The sequence below is a fragment of the Sinocyclocheilus grahami genome, unplaced genomic scaffold (assembly GCF_001515645.1).
Source record: "Sinocyclocheilus grahami isolate Dianchi unplaced genomic scaffold, SAMN03320097.WGS_v1.1 scaffold682.1, whole genome shotgun sequence".
Classification (NCBI taxonomy): Eukaryota; Metazoa; Chordata; class Actinopteri; order Cypriniformes; family Cyprinidae; genus Sinocyclocheilus; species Sinocyclocheilus grahami.
This window is the reverse complement of record NW_015505861.1, coordinates 532,844-558,404: the sequence shown is the minus strand read 5'-3', so window position 1 is coordinate 558,404 and position 25,561 is coordinate 532,844. Positions and strand designations below refer to the sequence as shown.

General features: G+C 38.5%; 3 protein-coding genes across 8 annotated transcripts in view; 1 reads left to right on the top strand and 2 right to left on the bottom strand.

Annotated features, from left to right (window-relative positions):
* Window positions 1-824: 824 nt before the first annotated feature.
* anxa13l (annexin A13, like) lies at window positions 825-6,638 on the top strand. 3 transcript variants are annotated; one of them, XM_016243168.1, is made up of 11 exons: window positions 825-910; window positions 1,576-1,651; window positions 2,868-2,962; window positions 3,442-3,609; window positions 3,746-3,779; window positions 3,933-4,012; window positions 4,731-4,799; window positions 4,999-5,100; window positions 5,190-5,265; window positions 5,427-5,539; window positions 5,634-6,638. In XM_016243168.1, the coding sequence occupies exons 1-11, from the start codon at window positions 896-898 to the stop codon at window positions 5,751-5,753; spliced, it is 948 nt and encodes a 315-aa protein (XP_016098654.1). In that variant the 5' UTR covers window positions 825-895; the 3' UTR covers window positions 5,754-6,638. The 3 variants fall into 3 exon arrangements, with proteins under 3 accessions (XP_016098654.1, XP_016098655.1, XP_016098653.1); XM_016243169.1 differs by having other exon boundaries at window positions 3,439-3,609; window positions 5,427-5,512; XM_016243167.1 differs by having other exon boundaries at window positions 3,439-3,609.
* A 1,461-nt stretch (window positions 6,639-8,099) lies between these two features.
* On the bottom strand, window positions 8,100-11,228 carry LOC107559345 (uncharacterized). The gene is made up of 4 exons (XM_016243129.1): window positions 10,730-11,228; window positions 9,934-10,460; window positions 9,686-9,752; window positions 8,100-9,610 (listed from the first exon to the last, which is right to left on the bottom strand). The coding sequence occupies exons 1-4, from the start codon at window positions 11,226-11,228 to the stop codon at window positions 8,100-8,102; spliced, it is 2,604 nt and encodes an 867-aa protein (XP_016098615.1).
* A 7,692-nt stretch (window positions 11,229-18,920) lies between these two features.
* LOC107559371 (abl interactor 1-like) overlaps window positions 18,921-25,561 on the bottom strand; it is a 22,080-nt gene continuing 15,439 nt past the window's right edge. For 2 of the 4 annotated variants that reach the window (XM_016243160.1, XM_016243163.1), the window contains 8 exons: window positions 24,098-24,112; window positions 23,623-23,729; window positions 23,311-23,451; window positions 21,971-22,068; window positions 21,611-21,823; window positions 20,235-20,321; window positions 19,402-19,587; window positions 18,921-19,169 (listed from right to left, as the gene is read on the bottom strand). In XM_016243160.1, coding sequence (XP_016098646.1) covers window positions 18,994-19,169; window positions 19,402-19,587; window positions 20,235-20,321; window positions 21,611-21,823; window positions 21,971-22,068; window positions 23,311-23,451; window positions 23,623-23,729; window positions 24,098-24,112 — 1,023 coding nt within the window. In that variant the 3' untranslated portion in view covers window positions 18,921-18,993. The remainder of the gene's footprint in view (window positions 19,170-19,401; window positions 19,588-20,234; window positions 20,322-21,610; window positions 21,824-21,970; window positions 22,069-23,310; window positions 23,452-23,622; window positions 23,730-24,097; window positions 24,113-25,561) is intronic. The other 2 variants (XM_016243162.1, XM_016243161.1) reach the window with 2 other exon arrangements.

The following is a 25,561-nucleotide window of genomic DNA, read 5'->3' as shown; positions in this document are numbered from 1 at the left end:
AAATAAAAGCGCAGGTCATTAATATTAATAACGTTAAGATGACGTTGCCCCTTGAAGCGCCCAATAACGTACCTAATTAATATTCATGAGCCAAGTCTTCGTGTGATGTGGATGAATGCACGCTCAGGGAGCAGGTCATGGACCAACACCAATTCTAGACTTTACATGTATAGAGTAGAGAGCAGAATTAAAAAAAGATATACAATTTATAAAAAATCACCACATGCATTAGCGCACATGATATAAGAGTGTTTGTCTGAGTCAGTCAGAATCAATGGTTACGCACTGCAAATGTGGACGAGTTCTTTGTAACATTTGTATCATTAATGCTGAAAGTAATATTTGTAGTCATTATATAAACAGACTCATTTCCTGCTCTTCACGCAGGCCAGGAGATCATATGCACGCCTCTGTTTTCTTCTTTTAGTAATGCGCTTTGCATCTGCTTTTTTAAATGCTGTACTCTGTCAAACAAATAACTTTAAAATAAAATATTAGATCATCTGCTGCAAGAAGGAAACATGTATGCCATAAATATTAGTATTCTGGTAAACACAAAGTCAAAGCACATGCAGCGAGTAGGTTGATGCTGCTGGGACACAATTAACAAAGACTTTCTTGTCTTAAATCAAAGGATTCTGCTCACTGAATTCTGTATCAGCCTACGCACACTTGTTTCATTCCTTTTTGTTTTATATAATCTCATCAGTTCAATAAAGAATGGGCATATGTTGCTAGTAAACTACTAACGCTTTACTTTTCGGTTGAGAACATGGTTGCTGATTTAAAAAAAAAAAAAAGATTAAAATCGGATAAAAATGCAAAGTGTGTGTGACGTCACCGACAGGCTGGAGAGCGCGAGCGCGCATTCAGAGACTCACCTCAGCATCACAAGATGGGCAACGTTCAAGTGAGTAAAACAAGTGCGGTTTGTTTCTTTTTCTCACTTTTCTCAGTTTATTTCACTACATATGGGCTGTTATTAGTTTGTCTTACGGATGCAGCAAATAAATAGACTGCATTTAAAAATGCTTACACGCAAACGAGTTTCTCGCTTGACATTTCGATGTTTAATTCGGATGTTTTAACCTTTTTTTGTACTCGTTGATTATTAAAATTTCAAAACGCAATATTTTTTGAAATATTTAGTCATTTTTTTCCCTTATACACATTTTATATTTACTATTATTTCTTGTATTTTACTGTGATTTGAGCAGTGTTATACTCTCTTAGAGGAAGAGGAATGTTTATAAAAGAATAACTGTTTCTTTTATCAATAAGTGCACATTGTTATTATGGCAGTGGGCGAGGCAGAGGACGCTTCCGCTATTCCTGTCCCTGCCCAGAGATGCCATGACTCAGCTGTGTGTGTGTTAGATACAGAGCCCCTCCTCCCCCTACAGACCCTGCTGCAGTGATCTCATGCACAAACCCTTCAAAAACATGCTGATGGACTTCTGATAACATAAGGAGGAGTGAATTGCTTAGCCTATTTCAAAATCTCTTGATGTAAAATTGTAAATGTAAATTGCATAACACTAACAAGTGATTTTTCTTACACAACCTTCATTTCAGCCCACAATAACTCCTTATGAGGACTTTGATGTGATGGCAGACATCAAGGCAATCCGTAAGGCCAGCAAAGGAATGGGTAGGTTGAATAAAAGTAATCACTTATTGGAAAAAACACTGACATTAAAAAATGGGTGATTGTTTTTTTAACTTGCAATATGATGATATATTATAGCACTTTTGAAGTCTGCATGAAACAGAATTCGTGGCCAGCTTTACTTCAGTATTCCGATGGATTTCCAAGTGATACTGAATGAGAAAAAAAGACATTTTAACACCTCCTCACCATTTCCAGTTCACAGCAGACTGGCGATTAGAGAGGACTGGTTAAAAGATGTTCTGCCCAATCAGTCAAACTGACGTCATCAGAGAAGGAAAGTCATTCTATGGGGGATGCACGTTTTCTGATCTTGATTAAAGACTGCAAAGACAATTTTTCCCTTCTGTGGATTAACTTGCACAGATGAATTGTTCACCACAAGACTAGTAATCTGCGCTTACAAAGTAAATAAGGTCAATTTAGTTTTTGTGCGCACTTTAAAGGAAAAGGTCGGCCAAAAATCTAAATTTGCTGAACATTTCCTCTCGCTCAAGATTTAGAGGAGTTTGATTCTTCAGTGTAGCATTACATCACTTGCTCACCAATGGATGCTCTGCAGTGAATGGGTGCCGTCAGAATGAGAGCTGATAAGAACATCACAATAATCCAAACAATGTCTTGTGAAGCAAAAAGCTGTGTGTTTGTAATAAACAAAGATGTTTTTAAGTGTTGTTTCTGGCTAAAATACGAGTCCTATATCCATAAAATTGCTCTCTCCAGTGAAAAAGTCATCTTGTCTGAATCAGGAGAGAAATATGCACGGATCAAGCACGCTTTATAATTGAAAACAGTTCTAAACAAAATGTGGGTGGATTTTGATGTGAGAGGACAACTGACTTTTTCACTTGAGGAAGCACTATTATGGATTAAGGATCCATATTTTGGCCAGAAGTGGCATTTAAAGTTAAAACATCTTAATGATATTACAAACACACAGCTTTTCACTTTACAGAGGATCCACAGGTGGACAAATTATGTAATGCTACATTTCTGCAAATGTGTTCCCATGAAGAAACAACTTCATTTATAGGATAGTCTGGGGGTGAGTACATTTTCAGCAAATTTTCATTTTTGGTTGAACTGTTCCTCCCTTAAGGAGGTTTTTGATCTTAAACGGTGACTTGTGAGGCCGGTATAGTCTGCTGGAGGAATGACTGACATTATGAGGTATGAGCTCATGTCCTGTCGCTCACAGGGACAGACGAGGACACCATCATTTCCATTCTAGCAAACCGCTCTGCAGCCCAGCGGGTGGAGATTAAACAAGCCTACTTTGAAAAATATGACGATGTGAGTCTAAAATGTCAGCTCATTGACAAATGCATGTACATACTTAATCAATGAAAAATATGGCTTATAAGAGCAAACACTCTATTCTCATGTATGACAAAAGCCATAGACTAACGGTTTCTTATTTTCCTCTCCACCATGTCACATTATATTGATTTAGACTATATTAACTGGTGTAAAGTTTTGTAGCCTACTGAACCAAATACACAAAATAATGTTCTGTTTAGCAGCATCATATGACCCCATTAATGTTCTTTACATAACATCTCTGTATCAACTAAAATGCAGATTATTAGTTAGTAAATTTACATCACATAAAATCCTTGGAAAGAAAGATTTTTTACCAGCTGATTTTTTTATAATATGTACTGCATATCATAATTCTTTGATATGTTAATATATAGTGAATCAACATACTGTAGATCTATTTGAGTTCGTTTTGTTTTGTTCTCTCGGTCTGTGGTCACTTTATCAAGGAGTTGGAGGAAGTCTTGAAGAATGAACTCACAGGAAACTTTGAGAAAGCAATTATGGCCACGCTGGACCCGCCTCACATCTTCATGGCTAAAGAGCTGAGGAAAGCCATGAAGGGAGCTGGGACAGATGAGGATGTGCTGGTGGAGATCCTCTGCACCAGCACCAATCAGGTTATTCCTTATTAGATTCTGAGAATAGTCACTTAAAGTTCAAGCATCAAGCTTAGCTGAAATTATATCATTACTTGATGGTATATCCCGACTTAGCATCACTTCTGTAATACCATATATATATTTTTATTAACAGGATATTCTGAATTGCAAAGAGGCGTATATGCTAGGTAAGCGTTGATCAGATATAATGATCAATTTATGATAGTAATAAAATATGAAGAGACGTGATTTTTTTGTTGTCTCATTATTGAGACTGTAATATTATTGGTAATAAAAATAATGCATGATTGTAGTCATGTAACAGATCTTTTGATCATCAGTGCATGAGCAAGATCTGGAGGCTGATATTGAAGATGACACTAGTGGAGAAGTGAGGAATCTTCTGGTTTCTCTCCTACAGGTAAAATATAAATACACCAATGAGCTTGTGTCCAATAAGTTTGCTTTGGCTGTTTTACACTTATTTATGGAAGCTTGTTTATGCCATGGTTGAATTCTTAACTTTTTTCTCGCAGTTCTGTCAGAAAAAAAGAGTAATTTAAGTAAACTTAAGTAAACCTTTTTTTTACTTTTACAGCTCAATTATGACTTTTTTTTGTAAGTTTACATCTTACAATTCTTTTTTTCTCAGATTTATAAGTTTACATCTTTGAAATGTTGTTTTAGTTTCCACCACGGAGTCAAAAAATGTAATTGTGACTTTTTATCTCACAATTCTCGCAATTGCTTTTTATCTTACAATTCATTTATTTTGTTTATATTGTTTATATCTCGCAATTCTGATTTTATATCTCATAAGCCTGACTTTTTTTCTCAGAATTGCGGAAGAAAAGTCAGAATTGTTAAAGATTACACATTAAAAAAAATGTAATCTCATGGCAAAAACGTTTCGTACTAATTTCACAGTATTAGTAATTAGCAATGATTTACTGATATGCAAAATATAGGACACCAATTAATAATCTGGTGCAGAATTCCTTTTCTTAAGGAAGATATTTTTCTGTTAGCATGCTACAGAATCTGCAGCTATAGTGCAAAATTAACCAGGAAAAATGTATCAATTGAAGCTATTGTATTGTAGTTGTTGTTTGCTATAAAGAACTGACCTTCACCTGCAGGCCAACAGGGATGAGTCGTATGAAGTGGATGAAGCACTGGCAGAACAGGATGCAACGTCATTGTTTGAGGTGACCTTTACTCTGCTTTTACATAGTTTATAGCTTACATAAGGAGTTTACAGTATAACTTGTTCTATATTCTTTTATACAAGTATTTTGGGTGGCCAAGTACATGATTTTCACACAGAGTGTTTTTGTCAAACATACCTGGCAACCCAGGTTATTATGCTGACTGAATGAATGACTACCAATTGTTGGTTTTCCACAGGCGGGTGAAGACCGCTTTGGAACAGACGAGTCCACTTTCACCTACATCCTCACTCACAGGAACTACCTACAGCTCCAGGCCACCTTCAAGATATATGAAACTGTACGGTCAAACGCCTGCTATACCTATCGCTGCTTTACTTGAGCCATTTCAGCAGAGTTTCTGGTTTCTCTTTTGTTTTCTTTCCATAGCTCTCTGGAACAGATATCCTGGATGCGATAGACAGTGAGGCTACAGGAACATTAAAGGACTGTTACATCACTCTGGGTAAATATAACCATCCAAACTTTTCAAAAGCCTTTTGGAAATTCGCTCTTTTGAATCAGAGTCATATTGCAGTGACTGTAAGCTCCTGAAGGAATAAAACAGGACTTCATGTGTTTGATATTTGAGTACCACACAAATCATTTTTGTTTTTATGTGAACAGTGCGATGTGCTAAAAACCCGCAGCTGTATTTCGCCCGTCGTCTGAACGCTGCCATGAAAGGAGCCGGGACAGACGAGGACACGCTCGTACGTATAATTGTGGGACGCTCTGAGGTAGGGATTATTATGGGCTTGATATCACAAAAGACATTTTTCATGAAAGTGCTAGAAGGAAAAAGCATATTTTCTTTTCCACTTTCACTTCCAGGTGGATTTGGAGACCATCAAAGACATGTACTTGGAGAAATATGACGTGACCCTGAAGGATGCCCTGAGCTCAGAGTGCGGCGGTGACTTCAAGCGCCTCCTCATAGAAATACTTCACTGAGTCACCATCAGATGGAGCCAATAACTAACCTTACTGATGAAAGAAAGTTCTTACAACACTGCCTATAAAAACACCTATACACTCACTTCTTACTGTACAAGAGAACACATGTTAGCTCATTTTGTCACCAGTGCAATTTGGAATCGGGTTGTAATCACTTAATTATTGGTTAACACAGTTCCCCAAAACTAAAGAGGTGCTCCATTTGACAGTTTTAGAGTTTTTATTGGAGTAAATTTGACTTCTGCATTAACTCACTGCACACGTGCCTTGACAAAGTCATGAGTAAAAGCTCAGTACTTCATCATCCATTTCTTACAGGACAAACCATGGAGCACCAAGGGTGATCCTTTATTTAGTACTCTGTCTGTTCACACAGGATGTTTGTATCTTTTCGCATCTATAAACCAAATGTGTAGATGTATGGCTGACGACTTTAGTATTAATATTGTAGCCTACTAGTTATATGCTAATATTAAAAGTAGCTTGCTTAAGAGCTAAGGTGGTTAGTGCTTCAGTCCTTGATAATGCTTTGTAACACTGGGCATTCATATGTTGAACAGCAATTGTTATACGGTGGGGACTGTTAATATTGAAAAGCAGTGGTGTGAACATTGTTGCAATGCTTTAGAGTATATCTGTTTTTGAAGATAATGTGAAAATGACTGTGGATTGAAGAAACTGATTTATATTATCAGGTTAGAGATCAATATCTGGCTAGTGGTCAAAGAATATTGAGTGCACATTATCAATATAAAGCATGCTAAAGTAGATTAAACACACCCCTGTTGTGGACTCTTTTTTTATAGATTTATAAAATAATAATAATAATAATTTTGTTTCTTCTTGCTATACCTGAAGACAGGGGATTGCAAAAGATAACAAATGGGCGGCTGAATGGATTAGAAAACGGTAAAACTCAACTGTTTAACTCTAGGGGAGCTGGAAAATGAGCCTATTTTCAAAAATAGAGGAGTGTTCCTTTAAGCTCCCCCAATGAAACTTAAAATTTCCACATGTTTCACTTCAAGTCAATACACGCTTCAACACAACAGTAGTATTATCACATCGTCTAACACTGAGCACCTGTACGTCACTTCACCAGACATTTAACCCTCGCACTCAGAAAAGGCCACAAGGTTCATGTCAGCTATCCTGACAGAACAAAATAGCCTTGATTCACATTTCACGTGTAGTATCTAAATCTCTACACATTATGTTACTAATATTTTACACACTATTCAAAATTCTGTAGGAATGAAGATTATTAGTAGCTAATTGAATTTGCATGTCTTATTTTCTAAATCAATGGGATCTGAACAAATTACAGTTAAATCAAATTTTAAGCATCTTTTTCTTTTCTTAAACATTCCTTAATTTCAATCTGTGTGAAGTTTTGGAGGGGGCTGTATGGTGAGGGCCGTCTGTGATCACTGACCTGCCCCTTTTAAAGCAGCCATAATTCAGTGCTTCACGTTGGCCCTTTGAAGAGTTCAGTCTATCACACTTTTCTCCTTATGGAATAATTTTAAATCAACGTCATCTCCTGCTTCCAGTAAATCTTTAAAATTAACCATACGTCTTGGAAAACTGCAAGTCTGTGTACATGCTTCCTAAGATTATAAACCTATTTTCAGTCCTAATTTAGTTTCAGGATATGGTTTCTGCTATGGTCTTTTTATAGAAACATTAAGAAACTAAGGATGTACTTAATTTAGTGTTGCTGATGTTACTTGTAATGCATGAAATGTCATAATTTCTGCTTTAGGTATAACAACACATATATAAATTAGGCCAGAGGGCTACTTTTATTCTATGTTATATAAAACCTGCATAATAAAGAACACAATCAAAGCCATCTGGTTCTGTGTGCCACAAACAACTGCATTTGATTTCCACTGGAAAATGTTTACTACCTTTTTCTGCTTTTGTCGTGCAAGGATCTAGATTGACATTTGAAAAAAGCCTTGAAATGAAATCCTGCAAAGATGTAATGAATGGTTATAATAGTAATCAAAGTTCTGTGATTAATTATAAAATTCTTTTGGAAACTCTATTGGAAATTCTATTATGAATTAAAAACAACAACATATGGCTCCCACTGAATGTTTTATTTAAAGACACAGGCAAGATACAAAACATGCTGTATAATGTACCCTCACTTGTGAGCAAAACAAAGCTATCAAAATAGGGGCGAGACCCTTTTGGGGTAGGGCGTGTTTGTTTTGGTGATTTGAAATATCAACATTGGCTACCAGAAATCACTTACCCCACCTTTAAATGCATAAAGAGTGTAAACAGACCAACATGCTAGCTTGATGTCATGCTAGCTGAATCATTCTATGATTATGCAACTGTCCAGAGGATAGACATGCTACTTCCGGCATCATGGGCAATTTGGTTTATGCGCCCTCTCACACAGTCCACTGTAGCAAAGATTGCAGTGCCGTTACGCACTTGGAAGGATACCCTCAGTCCCACACTTGCCCATACGCTTCCCTCTGGCATATGTCCACCAATCTGTTGAGCTACAGGGGCTGCCTGAACCCCCTGAGACCCACTCTGTTGGAGCAAGGTGAGTTTGATTAGACTGCATGAGTGGATAAGCTGCAGATCTAAAGCCACACTTGCTGTCCCTGCTTCCCGAAAGATGAAGTCTCTGTGATCTTTGGTTCCTGCAAGTGCAACTTGTGGAACCGCTGGACTTGTCTGATGGAAGAACAAGGCTTTATTCCGCACTGCACCAGAGGGGAGACCTCTCCTGGACACGGAGGCCGACAAGGCAGTGGACACGATGGAAGGGATCCACACCAGACTGAGCATGCTAATCCCAGAGTCGTCACCGAAGTAGCGCACATTGCACTGAGCGGGTGCAAGGATCTCAAAGGTGAGCATATCCCCAGAATCCACCGTGGTGGCTGCCGACAGAGATATAGATGTGTCTCTGTAGTGAACACCGGGCTTGAATGCACGGGTCAGCTCAGCACTGCTTCCGTTGTGGTTCACGTATGCAAGCAAGTAGAAGCCCTCGGAGATACAGGCTTGACCCATGGAGTACAATGCTTGCTGGAGGACAAACTTCACAGTGCCACTTTCTCTGAAGCGCACCCCTCGGTTGTCATGGGTCAAGCCAACCATGTAGGGGTCAGAGATGGATGACGTATGGAAAGCAAGGCGGTAGTTGGTGTGGTAGTGTGCAGAAGCAACGGCCTGAGCAGTCATTGCAACCGCACCTGTGTCATGAGACAACCAGAGCAAGCTGAAAGGTGAGATTAGGCTGCTCTGAAGGTGCACATCTTCATTGTCTTGGCTACACTGGTTGGTGGCGCTCTTGAGAGAAAGGTAGAGTACATGACCTGGCTCCACAGCAGCTGCTCCACTCACACTGGCACTCTGGAGAGATTTCCCCTCCCGATGCTCCAAACGCATCCCACTCAGATACCGACCTTCATCTTCACTGGCGTTTAGTCGTAAACATGCCTGAACAAAGCTGCGGCAGCCATGTTTTAAAGCAAGATTATGGTCAACCCAAACAAGACCATGCTGGTGAAGCACTATCCAACCATCAGTGCAGGAAAGAAGGCTTCCGTCACTGTTACCACGGATGTGAAGTTGCTTATCAGGAAGCTCACTACCCTTGGCCAGGTCAACGTTACCAGACCAGGAAAGAGAGAGCTTGCTTTCAGAGGGGTTGGCACAATCCGCATCACTCAAGGCCAAACATGGGGACGTCATTGGCAGAGAATCGCATTCTGTACAGGCTTGACACTCTTCCATCTCAGAACTGTAAAAGTAAGAGTGCCCACACATCCCGGCAGCTGCTTCCCTCTCCGACATGCCGGAGCAGCGAAATCCCCCTGAAACAATGCATTGTGCTTAATCTCTTAGGAAGCAAACCTTAAACAACTCTGGAAGTCTGGTAGCCAACTTACCGGGTGTGTTGAGGCACTGGTTGAGTTCCTTGCATAAGTTTGGTATCTCTAGGCATTCGTCTCTGTCCTATTGGACAATTATAGTTGTTACCTTACAACTATACAAGATGTGACAGCAAGTGTTGGAACTCATTTCTTTGTTTGCATAAATGACATCAATTCTATGATCCAATTAAAAATTATCCTTTTTAAATTCACATAAACCTCAATTACAACACTTTGGTACAGCAATAGAGTAAAAGACGTACCTGGCAAATCCTGTCAACATGAATTGAACACTGAGCCACTAGAAAGAATCCCGGAGGGCAAACAGTACATTTCTCACAATGTGGCCGGTCTGCACTGAAGTCACAGTACTCATCTGCTCGGCAGGATCCACAGCCAAGTAGAGGTCTCTCCGCATCTGTAACACTAGCATCCATGTTCATCTTTTGCATTGCGAAGGCCTCCTGAGAAAAGGTTCTAACCTGGGATTGGAGACCATCTAAATGGCTCTCAATGATGCCCTGTGGACCTCGTACAGATATCTGTTTGACGCTGTCAAGAAGAAGGTTGTATTGGGTATTGACTTCCTCCATCTTTTCAAACATAATTCGTTGTTGGTCCAGTATTTCCCTTTGGTGGGCTAGGAGAGCATTTTGCTGTTCTCTCAGTGTGTTATGAAGTTGCTTAACTTCAGCTTGCTGCCCCTGCAACTGTGCCACCAGTTTATCCTGACCTTTTGCCAAGTGCAAATGCAACACTAATGCATCTTCAGAATGGACCTCATTTGTGCCTGGTCAAAATTGAAGGAAAAGTATGACTTTTTATTTGAAATGAAGCTTTAGATTTGAGACACATTCAGTTATTGATAACATGCATGCTTTAATATTGTAATTAAATTGACATGCTTCTACAAACTGCCTGAGGGAGCAGGCAACAATCCAACATGCAATCAATTCCGCATGGCCATGACCGCATGGTTTGCAATTTAGCAAGTGTATTACCATTTTTACAGAAATACAGGACTGATATCATAACACCAAGCACCCAATCACTGTTTACCTGGTTTGATGTCGCATGTTAACTGAATTCCAGTTGATGGCCCCCCTCGAGTTCCCAGCTCGGGAAATTCCCCCAATACTTGCTCGGCTCTGTCCTGCATATGGACAAATGAAAGTCTGCTTCTTCCAACATCTGACCCTGTGGTGCAGGCATCTCCGACACAGGAATGCTGTTTGGGATCTTGTCGCATCCGTACAGGTAGTTTACATCCGATTCCCTTGCAATCATTTGTATCATTATTTGTCGGTCTTGGCAAGCCTTGACAGCCTCTTCCCGTGCATCCCTGTGCGTTGAACACCTCAGCCGTGATGGTCCTTGGGTTTACTTTCGGACTGCCAGTCCTACTGTGCTGTGGATGTATTACCGTGTAGGGAACCGATGGGCGTCTTGGAGCATAAATTGAATATCTGCTCTGGTGATCAGGTGATCTGGACGGAGACCTTTGGCAGTGTGCTCCTGTGCAAATTTCAGGTGCACTTTCAGTGTCTCCTCCACACATCATCAGACAGATGAGAAATAAAAGCCAACAAGTTTCCATCGCAGCTTGTGCACAGTGCAATAGAAAAAATGCTAAAGACACATAAACATGGGTCTCTTGTAATCCATAGAATGAATCAGAGCGGAGCCAAACACATTGTCCACATGGTCAGTTCCGACAACTGTGAAAGCAAAAATGTGAATAAAACAAACATTTTAAACTGTTAAAGCGGTTATATTGTCTGTCTGGAAGGGAACATGTGCTCTGAAACCTGTGGTGGAAGTTCTGAGGAAATCAGGTCTATATGTGGCATTCCACACGCTTAATTGGCAACAGGTTTCCCCAAAACCTCAGTTAACCCATAGAGTTCCCAGATATGATACTTTTTCATGTCAGCTTTAACTGCCAATTTATAAAGAGAAAGTAAATGTAGAGAATATAGCTTTATAGTGGCATTTGATGGACACAAAAATGGGCATCATAATTCAAAGTGGAATTTTAATCATTACCTGTCTCATCAAATATTATTATTTATTATTGTCGTTGTGTTGGTTTTGCATTACAGCCATAGTTCACCCCAAAATGAAAATTCTGTCATCATTACTCACCTTCAAGTTCTTCCAGTTTCTTTCTTCTGTTGAACACAAAATAAGATATTTTGAAGAATGTTGGTAACCAAAGAGTTGCTGGTCCCCATTGACTTCCATATGGCGAACAGCAACTGTTTTTTTTCACTGAAATGTATCCTCCCAATTCTATGTTTCTTTGTACGTAAAGAATATGTTAATTATATATACTTAACAGTTTTCTTAAAATACATCAATGGGAATATGTCATCATTTGAGCTCTTTAGTACAGGGTTAATTCTATGCTTAAGCATCTGTAATTACAAACCAACATCTTTAATTACAACAGACATGTGTTTGTTTTCATCTGCCAGCCATAACCTGCTGTGGGATCATTTAAAGCTTCTGGTGTTACTTCTGTCAACCACCAGAAGCAGCTCCCATGTGTATACGTCTAGTCATGCACACCTCTTAAATGCAACTGATGTGTAATTGTGTATGAATTAATTACATGTTTGTGTCCTTATTATGTCCTTTCATGTAACAGCTACTGTTTGATTTGCCAGATGCACTACATATAGACCAACACAAGCACACTAAATATTGAATATGATGACATAACGTTTTGATATAATAATATTTGTATTAATTTGCATTTTTATTTTTAAATTTTTAAAGCTAAAGGCCTCTGTTTGGTCATTTAGATTATTATGTTTGAGTGTTTCATATTTCTTTTCATAATTTCTCTGTAATAGTGCATGCATTTTATTCCCAGAGCATGTGGCTAACAGAGGCTCCAAAACACCTCAACCCAGGATCTCGAAGTTTAGAGCAAACAGATGTTGCTGCTGAGCTCTTGGCAACACAGGAGAAACCAGACCTGGCTGTTTACATCCTCTGTTTTCACTTTCATATGGTAACAATAGATGATGTCCTCTCTCTTTAAAGTACTCATTAAAGCCTAATGGATGTCTGTTTTTCCCTTGCATTCTTTTTTATACTGCTTGTGTTCTTTGTATGACTGCATGGAAAAAATTAAAACGGTATTATATTTTACAGACTTATTTTTGGGGAAATGATTTAATTGAGCAGTCCAGTGCATTTTAGTTTCAGTTTATTGTACTAAAGATTGTTTCACATTTCTTACCTGATTCTAATTCTGTTGCCTGCATCAACTATGATAAAATACAAAATTACACCGAGCCGTAGTGTTATTCCTGTAGTATGCAAAGTAATTTACCAATTGTGCAAAGTATTCTGTTCCCTAATTGATTCACTCACTGTACTAAATGACATGATATGAAATCATCATAATGATCTTTTGATATTTTGTATTTTTTAATGTCTCAAATTAATTATTTTAACCAAACCTTAGGCTACTATATGTTAGAAAATGTTTATTCTATAATTGCAGTTGGCAGGCTCTTTGTTGCACTCTGAAAGAACACTGATGAAAACAATGTCCTAATGATTCATCAAAATAAATACCACATTATAAAGCTTCCTTTTCACGTATATCAAAGTGAGATCCCTTCCAGCTAAAAAAAACTAAACCGTTTTCATCAGAAATTCAGCCATGCCTTAAAGGGATAGTTCACCCAAAAATGAAAATGTGATGTTTATCTGCTTACCCCCAGGGCATCCAAGATGTAGGTGACTTTGTTTCTTCAGTAGAACACAAACGAAGATTTTTAACTCAAACCGTTGCAGTCTGTCAGTCATATAATGGAAGTGGATGGGAATCACGGCTTTGAGAGTCAAAAAAACATACACAAACAAAACCAATGTTGTCGTGACGATACATTGATGTGTAAAGCAACACAAAACAATCGGTCTGTGCAAGAAACTGTATTTATATCGGTTTTTACCTCTGATTCACGGTACCGAATCAGAGGTATTTGACACTCTTTGACACTCTATCTACAATCTCAATTAGGAGTGTCAATGGTCCACTTGAGTGATAGGTGGCGGTAATAATTAATAATAATAATAATAATTTGTTACATTTATATAGCGCTTTTCTGGGTACTCAAAGCGCTTTACATGAAAGCGGGGGAATCTCATCAACCACCACCAGTGTGCAGCATCCACCTGGATGATGCGACGGCAGCCATAGTGCACCACACACCAGCTTACTGCGATCTGCCATAAAGCAAGAAGAAGAAGACGCGTCACGCGCCTGCTTTTGAAAATGCACTCAGGACAGTTTGAACAGTTCGGACATTGCAGTAAATCAGAGGTAAAAAAACGTATAAATACTGTTCAGTTTCTTGCACAGACCGATCGTTTTGTGTTGCTTTACATATCAATGTATTGTCACGAGCCGCAGGGTTTAATTTGGTTTCGTTTGTGTATGTTTTTTTTACTCTCAAAGCCGTGATTCCCATCCACTTCCATTATATGACTGACAGACTGCAACGGTTTGAGTTAAAAATCTTCGTTTGTGTTCTACTGAAGAAACAAAGTCACCTACATCTTGGATGCCCTGGGGGTAAGTGGATACACATCACATTTTCATTTTTGGGTGAACTATCCCTTTAAGCTTGTGCATTAAGTTTTGCTCATAAAACTGGAACTTAGGAACACAAGCTATGAACTCAATTAAGTCTCTTTCTGAATCACGTATAAGGAAGCTGCCTGTACAGTCCAGTGCATGTTTATGTTTATACAGTATATATATATATGCACATATATGACACTAGAAGTGGAACTTATATTGAACTTATTAGACCTAAAAATGTACAAAACTAAAACTGACAAAGTATTTCTGTTTAATAGGGGGGGAAATCTCGCTACTGGTACCCTTGGTTGGGAATCAGTGTGAGGATAGAAATGTTCCTTTTCAGACACACATCACCCTCTGCTGTCCATTTAGATGAACAGATTCTCTCACTGATGTGGTGGAAATTTTGGATGGAGAATGAATTGTTTTCTTTAAGAAATTGGTGTAGTGGAAATTCAGATTAGACTGTGTTTGTATTGACAATTTCCATGACAGTGACTACCGACTAAATCCTGCCGGGGACAGGTGATTCAAAATGTTATTTTTTGTGTGTGTTTGCATTGAATTAAAAATGTAAAGTAAAATCAAATTGATTCTTTTGCCATCCAGGCACCTAAACAAATCTAGCACAAGATGTTGCACAGGAGAGTGCTTTATTATAAAAAGAGACTGTACATAAAAAGAAAAACATTATATATACAAACCGATAATAGAGATTATATTATTTGCAGATAACCTGCAAAGGAACATTTAAATTACAGATCACTTGCACATCATATGACAAGGCCTTGCAATGCTTAACATTTTAAGTGGTCATTGTTCAGACAGCTCTATGTGAGTTACATCCTCACAGATATTTCATTGGATTAAATAAATTAAAACACTGCTCGCCTTCAACAGCTGTTTGAGACACTTCTAAAAACCAGCAACCATGAATCACCATGATGTTTGTGCCATGCTAACAGTTATGAGCTCACGTTCATCAGTACTATACACTAAACTTGACCCCCTCCCATGAAATCTATGGATTATCATCTAAATTCAGCAAAACTTGTGAACTGGTCAAAACAGAAAGACAAATTCAGCTTTGCATGGTCTCCCTACATGAAATCTACAATGACAGAAACTGATTTCTGCTACATTATGAAACATTTGAATCTGTGGGCAATGCTAGAGACTGGTTCAGCTAGTGAGCCAGTGTCGCCCGCTCAGTGCAACATAATAAAGTTCACAATACTTCAGCAGTTTCAACAAATACCCCATCAAAGATCAGCTTTGCAGTTTAAACTCACAGCATATGGGTGAATCGCATGAAAACATGTCTAAGTCACAAAAGAAAAAACTGTTTTGCATAAAGGAAACGAAGCCTGTAGGACCATCAAGAAGTTTTGCATGTAATAGGCATTTTACTTTTTTTTTTTTTTTTCAATTCCCATTATTGATTATCATTAATGTAATAAATTTTTCATACTTAAATGAAAGACTACCATAATGCATCCAAACAATTAAAATAATATATTATATTGTCACATTACAGCAATGAGATTGCATGATTTTTGCATTATGGTAAAAAGAATTTTGGGGGAAATGTGCTTAACTGTCATGAAAATAATGCCGCAATGCAAAAAAAGGCATCATTGTCTATATACAAAATATAATTTGTTATTATCATATATTTTTCAATTTTTTGGGTGAAATATATAAAGTGTGGACCTGTTTTTGACAGGTTTATGAAGTTTAGTCTGATATGCAGGAGAATCTCTGCACATTACTAGTGATGGGATGATTGACACCGAGGCTCCGACGCAGTTTTCAAAGCACTATTGTATCACACACTGTGCCGATGCTTGTATCGGAATGACAATACCACGTGATTGATGACGTTTGAAGCTTCGAACGTCATTCAGTATCGGAAGTAAAAAAAATCGTTGCTTCACATGATTCTTGTGTTTGACTTTACATTGACTTGGTTGTGTGTGTGTGTGTGTGTGTGTGTGTACACTTAATTGGGATTCAGTAGAATAGTTTAGAATAACCTCAACACCAGACAGAAACTGAATGTACGTCAACACCTCTATTGCATTTTATCATGTTCTAACTGGGGTCTCAGAGCCCCCGAAAAGCTCACCCAAAATATTTTTGCTACTACTCACGGCAATTATTAATTATAATCACACACTTGTATATTTTAAATTATTGATCGATATGTGAATGCACTGACCGGACTATGCATGACACGAGTTGGCACAGATTAAAAACTTTTTCAAACCATCCTCTGTTCCGCGATGTTTCGTTAGCTAGGCTGGAGAAACAGAGTCTGACCACCAGATGTCGCTAATGCGCACTGTGTTAAAAAGCTACGAGTAACGAACCGTTTTTCGGCACAATTTGATGAAAGCCTCAAACGGTTCAGAAAGCCTCGGTTTCCCATCACTACACATTACTGCATTGGTCTTTTCCCTCACCTTACATCCATGAGGTAAAATGATAGAAAATATTAGCGAATCCTGAAGGCGAAACGAAGGTAAAGACATAATTGTCATTTTTATATTGTTGCCTAATTATTTTCCAGGCATAATAATATTCCAGAAATGACATTCAAATATTTCTTCCTCACGTAAAGGAAGAGCTTGACCGTTTAGGGGCCGTTTACACAACGTTTTCAGCCAAAAAACGTTTTATGCGTTTTGACTGCTTGTTTACACGACAACGGCGTTTTGGGGACCGAAAACACATATTTTTGAAAATGGGTTTCAAAGTGCAAGTTTTTGAAAACGCCACCGTTATCGTTTCCGTGTAAACACCATAGACTGTATAAAGTGGGCGGAGCCGGCTGTCGCCATCTTGGCACTCCCGGACAATCGAAAATGGGCAAAGAGGCGGGAGCTTGTTACTGAAACCACGCCCACCTAGCTTGACGGTGGTGACAGCAGCGGCAATCCACCTGTCACTCAAGTGGCCACGCCCTTAATTATGCAGAAGTTTAAGGCTTAATATAATTTAAACGAATGAGTTATAAAAAAAAAAATTCACCCCCCTCACAGTTGTCATGAAGGGCAAAATTAGCTATATAGACCAAAATAATTTTTTGAACCAGGCTGTAAACATGTTTTTTTCCGCTGTAAAGTTGGGCATTTTAACGAGGAGTCTATGGGATTGACTCTCTTTTGCAACCAGCCTCTAGCGGCCAGATGACGAATTACAGTTTAAGTCACTTCCGTTTTGGCTTCACGAGAGAGAGCGGGAGGTTGCCGCTTGCCGCACCCAAAACGGGAATCTTTGAAAACGGTGACGTCGTGCGTAGTGCGTGTTAGGTATGTAGACATGCGCAGTCCGTGTCAATTTTAAAGGCAAGCGCGAACAAACATACACAACAATGACGGAGTACTGTTGTTGCTGCTCAAGAGTTTGCTAATGCTTCTTCAGCAAAGTGTGGATTTACTTCACCAATATTACAACAGCGGAGATGCATCATATACAACATATAATCGTTACTTCCCTACAGGTACTGTTTACTAACAAGGTGGCAGCGCCAACTACTGGCCTGGCATACGTAATACAGCATTTTTGGCCATTTTCGCGTAAGTGTAAATGCGAATCGTTTTGATGTACAGTGGGTACGGAAAGTATTCAGACCCCCTTAAATTTTTCACTCTTATGAATGCGGCCAAGTACAGGGATTTCCTGGACGAAAACCTTCTCCAGAGTGTTCAGGACCTCAGACTGGGCCGAAGGTTTATCTTCCAACAAGACAATGACCCTAAGCACACAGCTAAAATAACGAAGGATTGGCTTCACAACAACTCTGTGACTGTTCTTTAATGGCCCAGCCAGAGCCCTGACTTAAACCCAATTGAGCATCTCTGGAGATACCTAAAAATGGCTGTCCACCAACGTTTACCATCCAACCTGACAGAACTGGAGAGGATCTGCAAGGAGGAATGGCAGAGGATCCCCAAATCCAGGTGTGAAAAACTTGTTGCATCTTTCCCAAAAAGACTCATGGCTGTATTAGATCAAAAGGGTGCTTCTACTAAATACTGAGCAAAGGGTCTGAATACTTAGGACCATGTGATATTTCAGTTTTTCTTTTTTAATAAATCTGCAAAAATGTCAACAATTCTGTGTTTTTCTGTCAATATGGGGTGCTGTGTGTACATTAATGAGGAAAAAAATTAACTTAAATGATTTTAGCAAATGGCTGCAATATAACAAAGAGTGAAAAATTTAAGGGGGTCTGAATACTTTCCGTACCCACTGTATACGTGAAATTTTTTTTTAAACGCAAAGGGAAAACGTTTCCATTTTGACTACATCGTTGTCGTGTAAACGTAGCCTTTAGTTAAAAAACAAAAAAAACGCTTTTTGGAAAAAACAAACAAACTGACTAGCCTTAGCGGGCACTTGGCAAATACGGGTCTCTATACAATGACAAAACACGCACAAAAACAAACACTAGCAACAGCCTACAGGCAACGTCTCACTGTAATATATGTACAAAATGTATGAGGCAACCTAACCAGAAAGTAGTGCGACTTGTTTCTTCTCATATTCTTTGTAGAGGCAATACGAGCCCTGTCTCCTCAAACCTTGAGCACTGCAGATGCTTGGATACATTGGCGATTGGACAAAAACAAACATTCAGTCATATCCTAATGCACTTTGCGATGGTTTGTAACTGATTGGCTGCATTGTCTGATGTCTCTGGGATTTAACATTAGTCAGCGTAGTGCATGATGGATTCAACGTAGTTGCCAGGAAACAGTCCGGTCACACCATTACACAAGCCCTCGAACCAGCCATCATCATTTTTCTTGATGATGTAGATGATGGCGCCCTCCATGAAGGACAGCTCATCATCTTTGTCCTTTGTGTAGTCATAGATGGCCACCACTGAAACAAAGGAGACAGGGTTAGTATGACATGGGTTAGAAAGTCTATTTATTTATCTATCTGTCTGTCCATTTCTATATCTATACATCAGTATATCCATCTGCATCTTATTTACCGTCACAAATTTAAAAGCCATTCTCAATTCAAAACATTAAAAAGAATAAAAAATGAATTAAAAAGAACTTTGAAGAAGGAGAAAATGGCAACTCAAAGGCAGAAGGCGCTCTCTTACCCTTCTCCAAGTAGGATTTTGGGGCCCAGTGCGGTTCTCCATCCGCATAGGGGTCATTGTAGTGCACCAGAGCTGTGTCTTCTTCATCATAATCCACAGGTGGAGGTGGAGGGGGCGGAGCTGCTTCCTCAAACATGAGCGTGTCCTCAGGTAGAGGAGGAGGGGGTGGAGACGGGCTGTCTGTTACTGGAGGACAAAGAAGGGGGGGAAACCCTCACTATGACATGATTCAGAATCCTAAATTTATAAACACCTCTCTTATCTACTTTTAATGCAATCAAATTATTACCAGGTACAACGAAATGTTTTATTATTTGTTTAAACAATACTATTTCACATGCGTATACTATAATTCCTCAATGGTTATTACAATCTTTCTAAGAAATAATAACAATAGATGCCAATAACACTAAACATCTTGTCAAATGTTTGTTTTTAATGACTTATTCCTCATTATGATATCAGGAGTGTTGGACTTTATGCCCCACAATAATATTCAATTAATAAATTTAAAAAAATGTTTATCAAAGACGACATTTATTCAAGTCATTTTATAAATTAAAATCAATTGATTGTCATTGACCCTAAATATGAGGAATAGCAACAGTGCTGTTAACCTTAGAAAACACCTCCAATAAAATGCTATATTATTATATTTTATTACAGTTTAAATTCTATCTATTAAAAATATCTACATCTTAAAAAAAATACAAGTATTAAATAAATGCTAAATTTCAGGTTCAGAGAATAATTCAGACAGTGCAGGCTACAGGTAGGTGAGCGGAGCCCATATGTGAAGGACTAAGCACTATGCTTCTGTGTGCATTACTCACTGTTCTCCTGAACTCTGGCCACAAAGCCAGTGAGAGGAATCTGGGGCGTCAGCTGCACCATGGGAGGAGGTGGTGGAGCGACAGACACTGGAGTCACACGGAGCGCACACACACACACACACACACACACACACACACAGCCCGACAGACAGACGATAATAGCCAAAAAAACAAGCAAAAGCAAACAAGCCCAAAGAGTAAAACACAGATAAACAGACAGAAGGTAAAAGCCATTGTGAGTTATTGTGACATGAAGAGATGAACAGCAGAAAAGCAGGCAGATCATCAGTTACTAGGTCTGCTAGTTGCTAGTAACCTCATTTATTACCAAGAAGTAATTGGTGCAGCTAGTGGCTAAGAAATTACACACTTGAGCTTGATATTTGTTAGCTAATGCAATGGCATTCAGGCATTTTAAAGTGCAAATGAAAGGTACAGTTCACCCAAAAACGAAAATTTGCTGTTAATTTACTTAACCTCAAGCCCTTCAAGATGTAAGTGACTTTTTTTCTTCAGTAGAACAGTAAAGAAGATTTTCGGCTAAAACCGTGAACCGTGTGATTCACATAATGCAAGTCAATGGCTATTATCACTTCGAGAGTCGAAAAAAAAAGCATATAAGGCAACACAAAATGAATACTCGTGGCTCCTGACGATATATTGAGGTCTTATGAAGAGAAATGATCAGTCAGTGCAAGAATCTGAACATTATTTACAACATTATTACCTGTAATCCAGAGCCTTGGGTAAACAAGGAAGTCGGATTCTTTTCAGTGAACTGGTTCTTTCGGACAGTTCGTTTCAATGAACGGGTTTAAATAACTGATTCACCCACTCGTTTACGTAAACACGCAATGACGTAACATATCTGCAATTATAATATTAAAGAACCCAATAATGAAGTGAAACGCTGATGTTTTCCATGTTTAAAGCATATTAAGTTAATAAACTACTCTTAATCAACTCACCTTTTTACATAAACCACGAGAAACCAAAAAAAACGTTCATTTCGCCCATTCCAGACATCACTCTGGATTGTTTGCCTGAGGCTGTTATACATAAATGTTCAGTTTCTTACACAGACCGATTGTTTCACTTCATAATACCTCAATATATTATCAGGAGCCATGAGTATTAATTTTGTGTTGCCTGATATGCTTTTTTTTGACTCTCAATGTGACGGTAGCTGCTGACTTTAAGAATGACCAAGAACCTCAGTTTCAGCTAAAAATCTACTGTTCTACTGAAGACAAAAAGTCACCTACATCTTGAATGACTTGAGGGCGAGTAAATTGTTTTTGGATAAACTATACCTATAATTGTCCAAATACTTTTTAGGGTCACTAAACATCTCCCTAAGGTGGATCTGAACTCACTTGTGTTCTGGGGGTATGTGGGACCCCCGTTCAGATGGGGTTGAGGCACAGAGAACTGGGAGGAGCTGGCAGGGGCGCGCCGGTAGGTGCCGGTGGCTGACACCATCGAGGCGGAGGAAGAAGTGGTGGAGGAATTGTGTCTGGAGATCTGCCGGGAGATTGTTCCAAACTGAGACATCGGGATCGGACCCAAACCTGGACCTGGAGGAACCCCTGTAGAGAGGACAGAAGAAAAGGACAGTCACAGAAAATATATATATATTTTTTTTCTATATTGATTTCACTTAAATGTTATCATCTTGATATGACAATGGTCATTGCCCAGCCCTAATGGCCAATGTGAAAAATGTGAGTGGTTACCTGGTGCCATACTGGGAGGGGAGGGTGTCGGCACAGCCAGAGGGATTCCCATACTATTACTGCTGTTCTCTCGACCGCCACTGCCCCCACTACTGCCACTGAGACAACGAGAGACAATCAGGTTACAAAGAGCTATTAAAGCAACAAGCATGATTGCCATAAAAGTGGCATCCTTTCAAAGTCATTTATGACATTATCAAAACCTTTTACAACTTGAATCTGGAGAATAAATGTGATAAATAAAAGGTTAAGAAACCGTTTACTGTTATTTCTAACCTTATTGACCTTCAGCATTCTCAGTGAGTATAACAAGGCCGCTGGGAAAGCAATGACAGCGTTGAATCAAATTTATGAGCAAAGAGAAGAAGACCTCCAGATTTATACTAGTATTTAAACAGTGCCATAGAATTTCAAAAATGACCAATGAACAAGTATAAGTGAATGCCATAACTTCACTGACACTGACGAGGAAAAGGAAATAAAGATGGAGATTGTGATAGAGTTTAGGGATGTTCCAAAGCTGCACCAACATAAATCATTTTTAGAGGTTAGAAACATATGGAAGCTAATTTCCAGTTCTTTATTTCTCACAATCACGGCGACTTTTATCTCACAAAAGCAAGCAATATATATATATAAAAAAAAATACTACCATGAAACCCAACATTCAATGTTCAGTGCATGTTCTGATGTTTGTTTTTTTTGTTACATTTTAGCTCTTGTAAAAGACGAAATAAATTAGAATTCACATTTATGACTCCAAGATACATTACCATTTAAAAGTTTGGGTTTGGTAAGATTTTTAAAAGTTTTTGAAAAAAAGTCTCTTATGCTCACCAAGGCTGCATTTATTTGATCAGAAACACAGTAATATTGTTAAATATTCTTACCATATAAAATATCTGTTTTCTATTGTAGTGCATTTTAAAATGTAGTTTATTCCTGTGATGCAAAGCTGAATTTTATTAGCAGCTGTTACTTCAGTCCTCAATGTCACATGATCCTTGAGAAATTAATCTAAGAATCATTTCTTAATATTATCACTGTTGAAAACAGTTGTGCTGCTTATTAATTTTGTGGAAACAGTGATACATTATTTTCAGGATTCTGTGATGAATAGAAGGTTCATAAGAACATCTGACATAGAAATTTTTTATTAAAAAGTCTTATAAAACTCCCGACGGTCACTTTAAATCAATTTAATGCATCCTTGCTGAATAAAAGGATTAATTCCTTTCAAAAAATAAAAATCCCCAACCTTTTGAACTAGTGTATATTCCAGTATGTCTCAAACCATCAGAAGGCCTGCGTTGTCTTGTGAATGCATGCGCGAGCTGTACCTGTGCGTTCGGGGTCTCTGATTGAGCGAGGCAGTGCGTCCTGGGCTGTTCTGGCTGCCCAGACGTGCTGGACTGGTCATGTAGTCATTAGGCACCACAGGAGGTTTGACTGGCTCGAGCGTCTTATACGGTGTGTTTCGTCTGAAAAACAAAAACACACATACAAAAAATGATGTTCAGATGCCTAAAAACACAAGAACTGTAACAGCATAAATAACAAAAATCACATGAGACAGGATATTTTATAACATTCTAATAATGGAGGTGTGCAAAACAGCATGGACACATGGAAAGTGAAATACAGTGACTTACCCCAGGGTACCTCTCCCTGCCATGGGTGGGCTTGGGGGCTTCTGTGTGGGTGGGTTAGTCCTGGATAATGTTCCTCCACCTCCCCGAGCTGGCTGGTTATTCCCTTGCTGAAAGACATTCGACAGGGAAAACAACATTAAGACAACTTTCACAGTCATGATAATATCTGATAATTCTAAATGCTAATTGGTTGCAAACATACAGCATGATGTAAATTACAAAGAGATGATTATACTGAACAAAACAGAAACATTTTTATGATGTGTTGTGTGCAGGCTGAATTTTACTGAGCCATTACACTTTTATAATGGTACCAGTTTTTCCTCAAATAAATGGAAGATATTTATCATCTACAGTCTACTCGTATTAAATTATGAAAATGCACTATAATGTGCATTCCACAACATTGTACAAAATGTTTGATGCTTGATACAGGAGCCACAAAGCAAAGTGGGTTGTGTAAGGCTGTACTTACCTTTGCTTTAAGCCACTAAGTGAAAGCATTAAAGAAGAGAGAAGATAAATCATGTTATTTAATCACTTGAACTTAATGAAAAAGTGAGAGAGGAGAAGCGAAACAAAAGACCTTTGAATAAAGAACAAACACTGATCTAATTTGACTGATAGGAATCAAGACAGACAGAGCAGAAAGTCAAAGCTGCTTACACAAAACTACTGAATGATAATCACATAAATATCAGTCATAATTAGTAATTACCATCTAATCAGGCTCATTTAATACAGAAAGCAGAATACTGAATCGAATCAAATGTCTTTTCTAGCTTACAGTGTATTTCTAATAAATAATTATCCCTAACGTTCAATATTATAATGCATATATATATATATGTTTGTTTTTGTAAACATACATACACACACACATATATATATATATATTTTTTTTTCCCTTCTTTTTTTACATGTTGAAAAAAAAAATAGTATGTTCATTTTCATTTTCTGTGGTAACATAACTGGTATGGATAATTGATACATACACACACACATATATATATATATATATATATATTTTTCCTTCTTTTTTTACATGTTGAAAAAAAAAATTGTATGTTCATTTTCATTTTCTGTGGTAACATAACTGGTATGGATAATTGTACATTTTTACTGGTACTGTTATCGAATTTTGAAATTTTGTTATAATAACAATCCGACATCCACCAATTCTGATAATGGCAACATAAAGTTGTGACTGATGGTGGAGGAGAGAGGTGTGTCCTCTGGGCATGTCAATCACAGGTGACTGACACAGAGAGAGCAACATTTGAGGAGTCAAGTGTCCTAATTACAGAGCCAGCGTGAGGGCAGCCTGCGTGCCTTTACTCCGCCGAGGGGGAAAAGGTCAGCGCACATCAGCATGAAACTAATGAAGCAGTTAAAACAGGTCTTGGGGTGAGCTGCTGGCACATGGCCTCAAGATCTGCCTCAATTATATATATATATATATATATATATGGAATTAAAAGACTGAACAGCCAGTGAATAACGTTGACACTGTGCAACAACACACCATCCACACCAATCATGTCTTCATCCCATAAAATATAAATAAATAAAAGACACATAAAGGTCAAAGTAAAAATACAAAGACATCTTTCTTAATTACATCTCAGTTGAGATAGCGACAATCTAATGTGATAACATCGGCAAGAGGGTCCAGACTCCGAGAGCAAACTGATGTCATTATAACAGCTCAGAGCTGACACTGATGGACATGAATAATGTAATAACATGAATATCGTGAGGGAAACCCGAGAGGGGTCTACACACACACACACACACGCACGCACGCACGCACGCACGCACACACACACACGCACACACGCACGCACGCACGCACACGCACACAGACACGCACAGGCACAGGCACAGGCACACACACACACACACAGGTTTGTTTTTGTGAAAAGTGGGGACATCCCAT

What these genes read in the sequence shown, in the direction of transcription:
- anxa13l (XM_016243167.1), top strand. An exon ending in CCTTCAAGATATATGAAACT is followed by an intron (nt 5,101 to 5,189) that starts GTACGGTCAAAC and finishes TTCTTTCCATAG; the next exon opens with CTCTCTGGAACAGATATCCT. An exon ending in GGACTGTTACATCACTCTGG is followed by an intron (nt 5,266 to 5,426) that starts GTAAATATAACC and finishes TTATGTGAACAG; the next exon opens with TGCGATGTGCTAAAAACCCG.
- LOC107559345 (XM_016243129.1), bottom strand. Translation starts at nt 11,228, where the DNA reads ATGTGTGGAGGAGACACTGAAAGTGCACCTGAAATTTGCACAGGAGCA. An exon ending in AACATGCGACATCAAACCAG is followed by an intron (nt 10,461 to 10,729) that starts GTAAACAGTGAT and finishes AATTTTGACCAG; the next exon opens with GCACAAATGAGGTCCATTCT. An exon ending in ATGTTGACAGGATTTGCCAG is followed by an intron (nt 9,753 to 9,933) that starts GTACGTCTTTTA and finishes ATTGTCCAATAG; the next exon opens with GACAGAGACGAATGCCTAGA.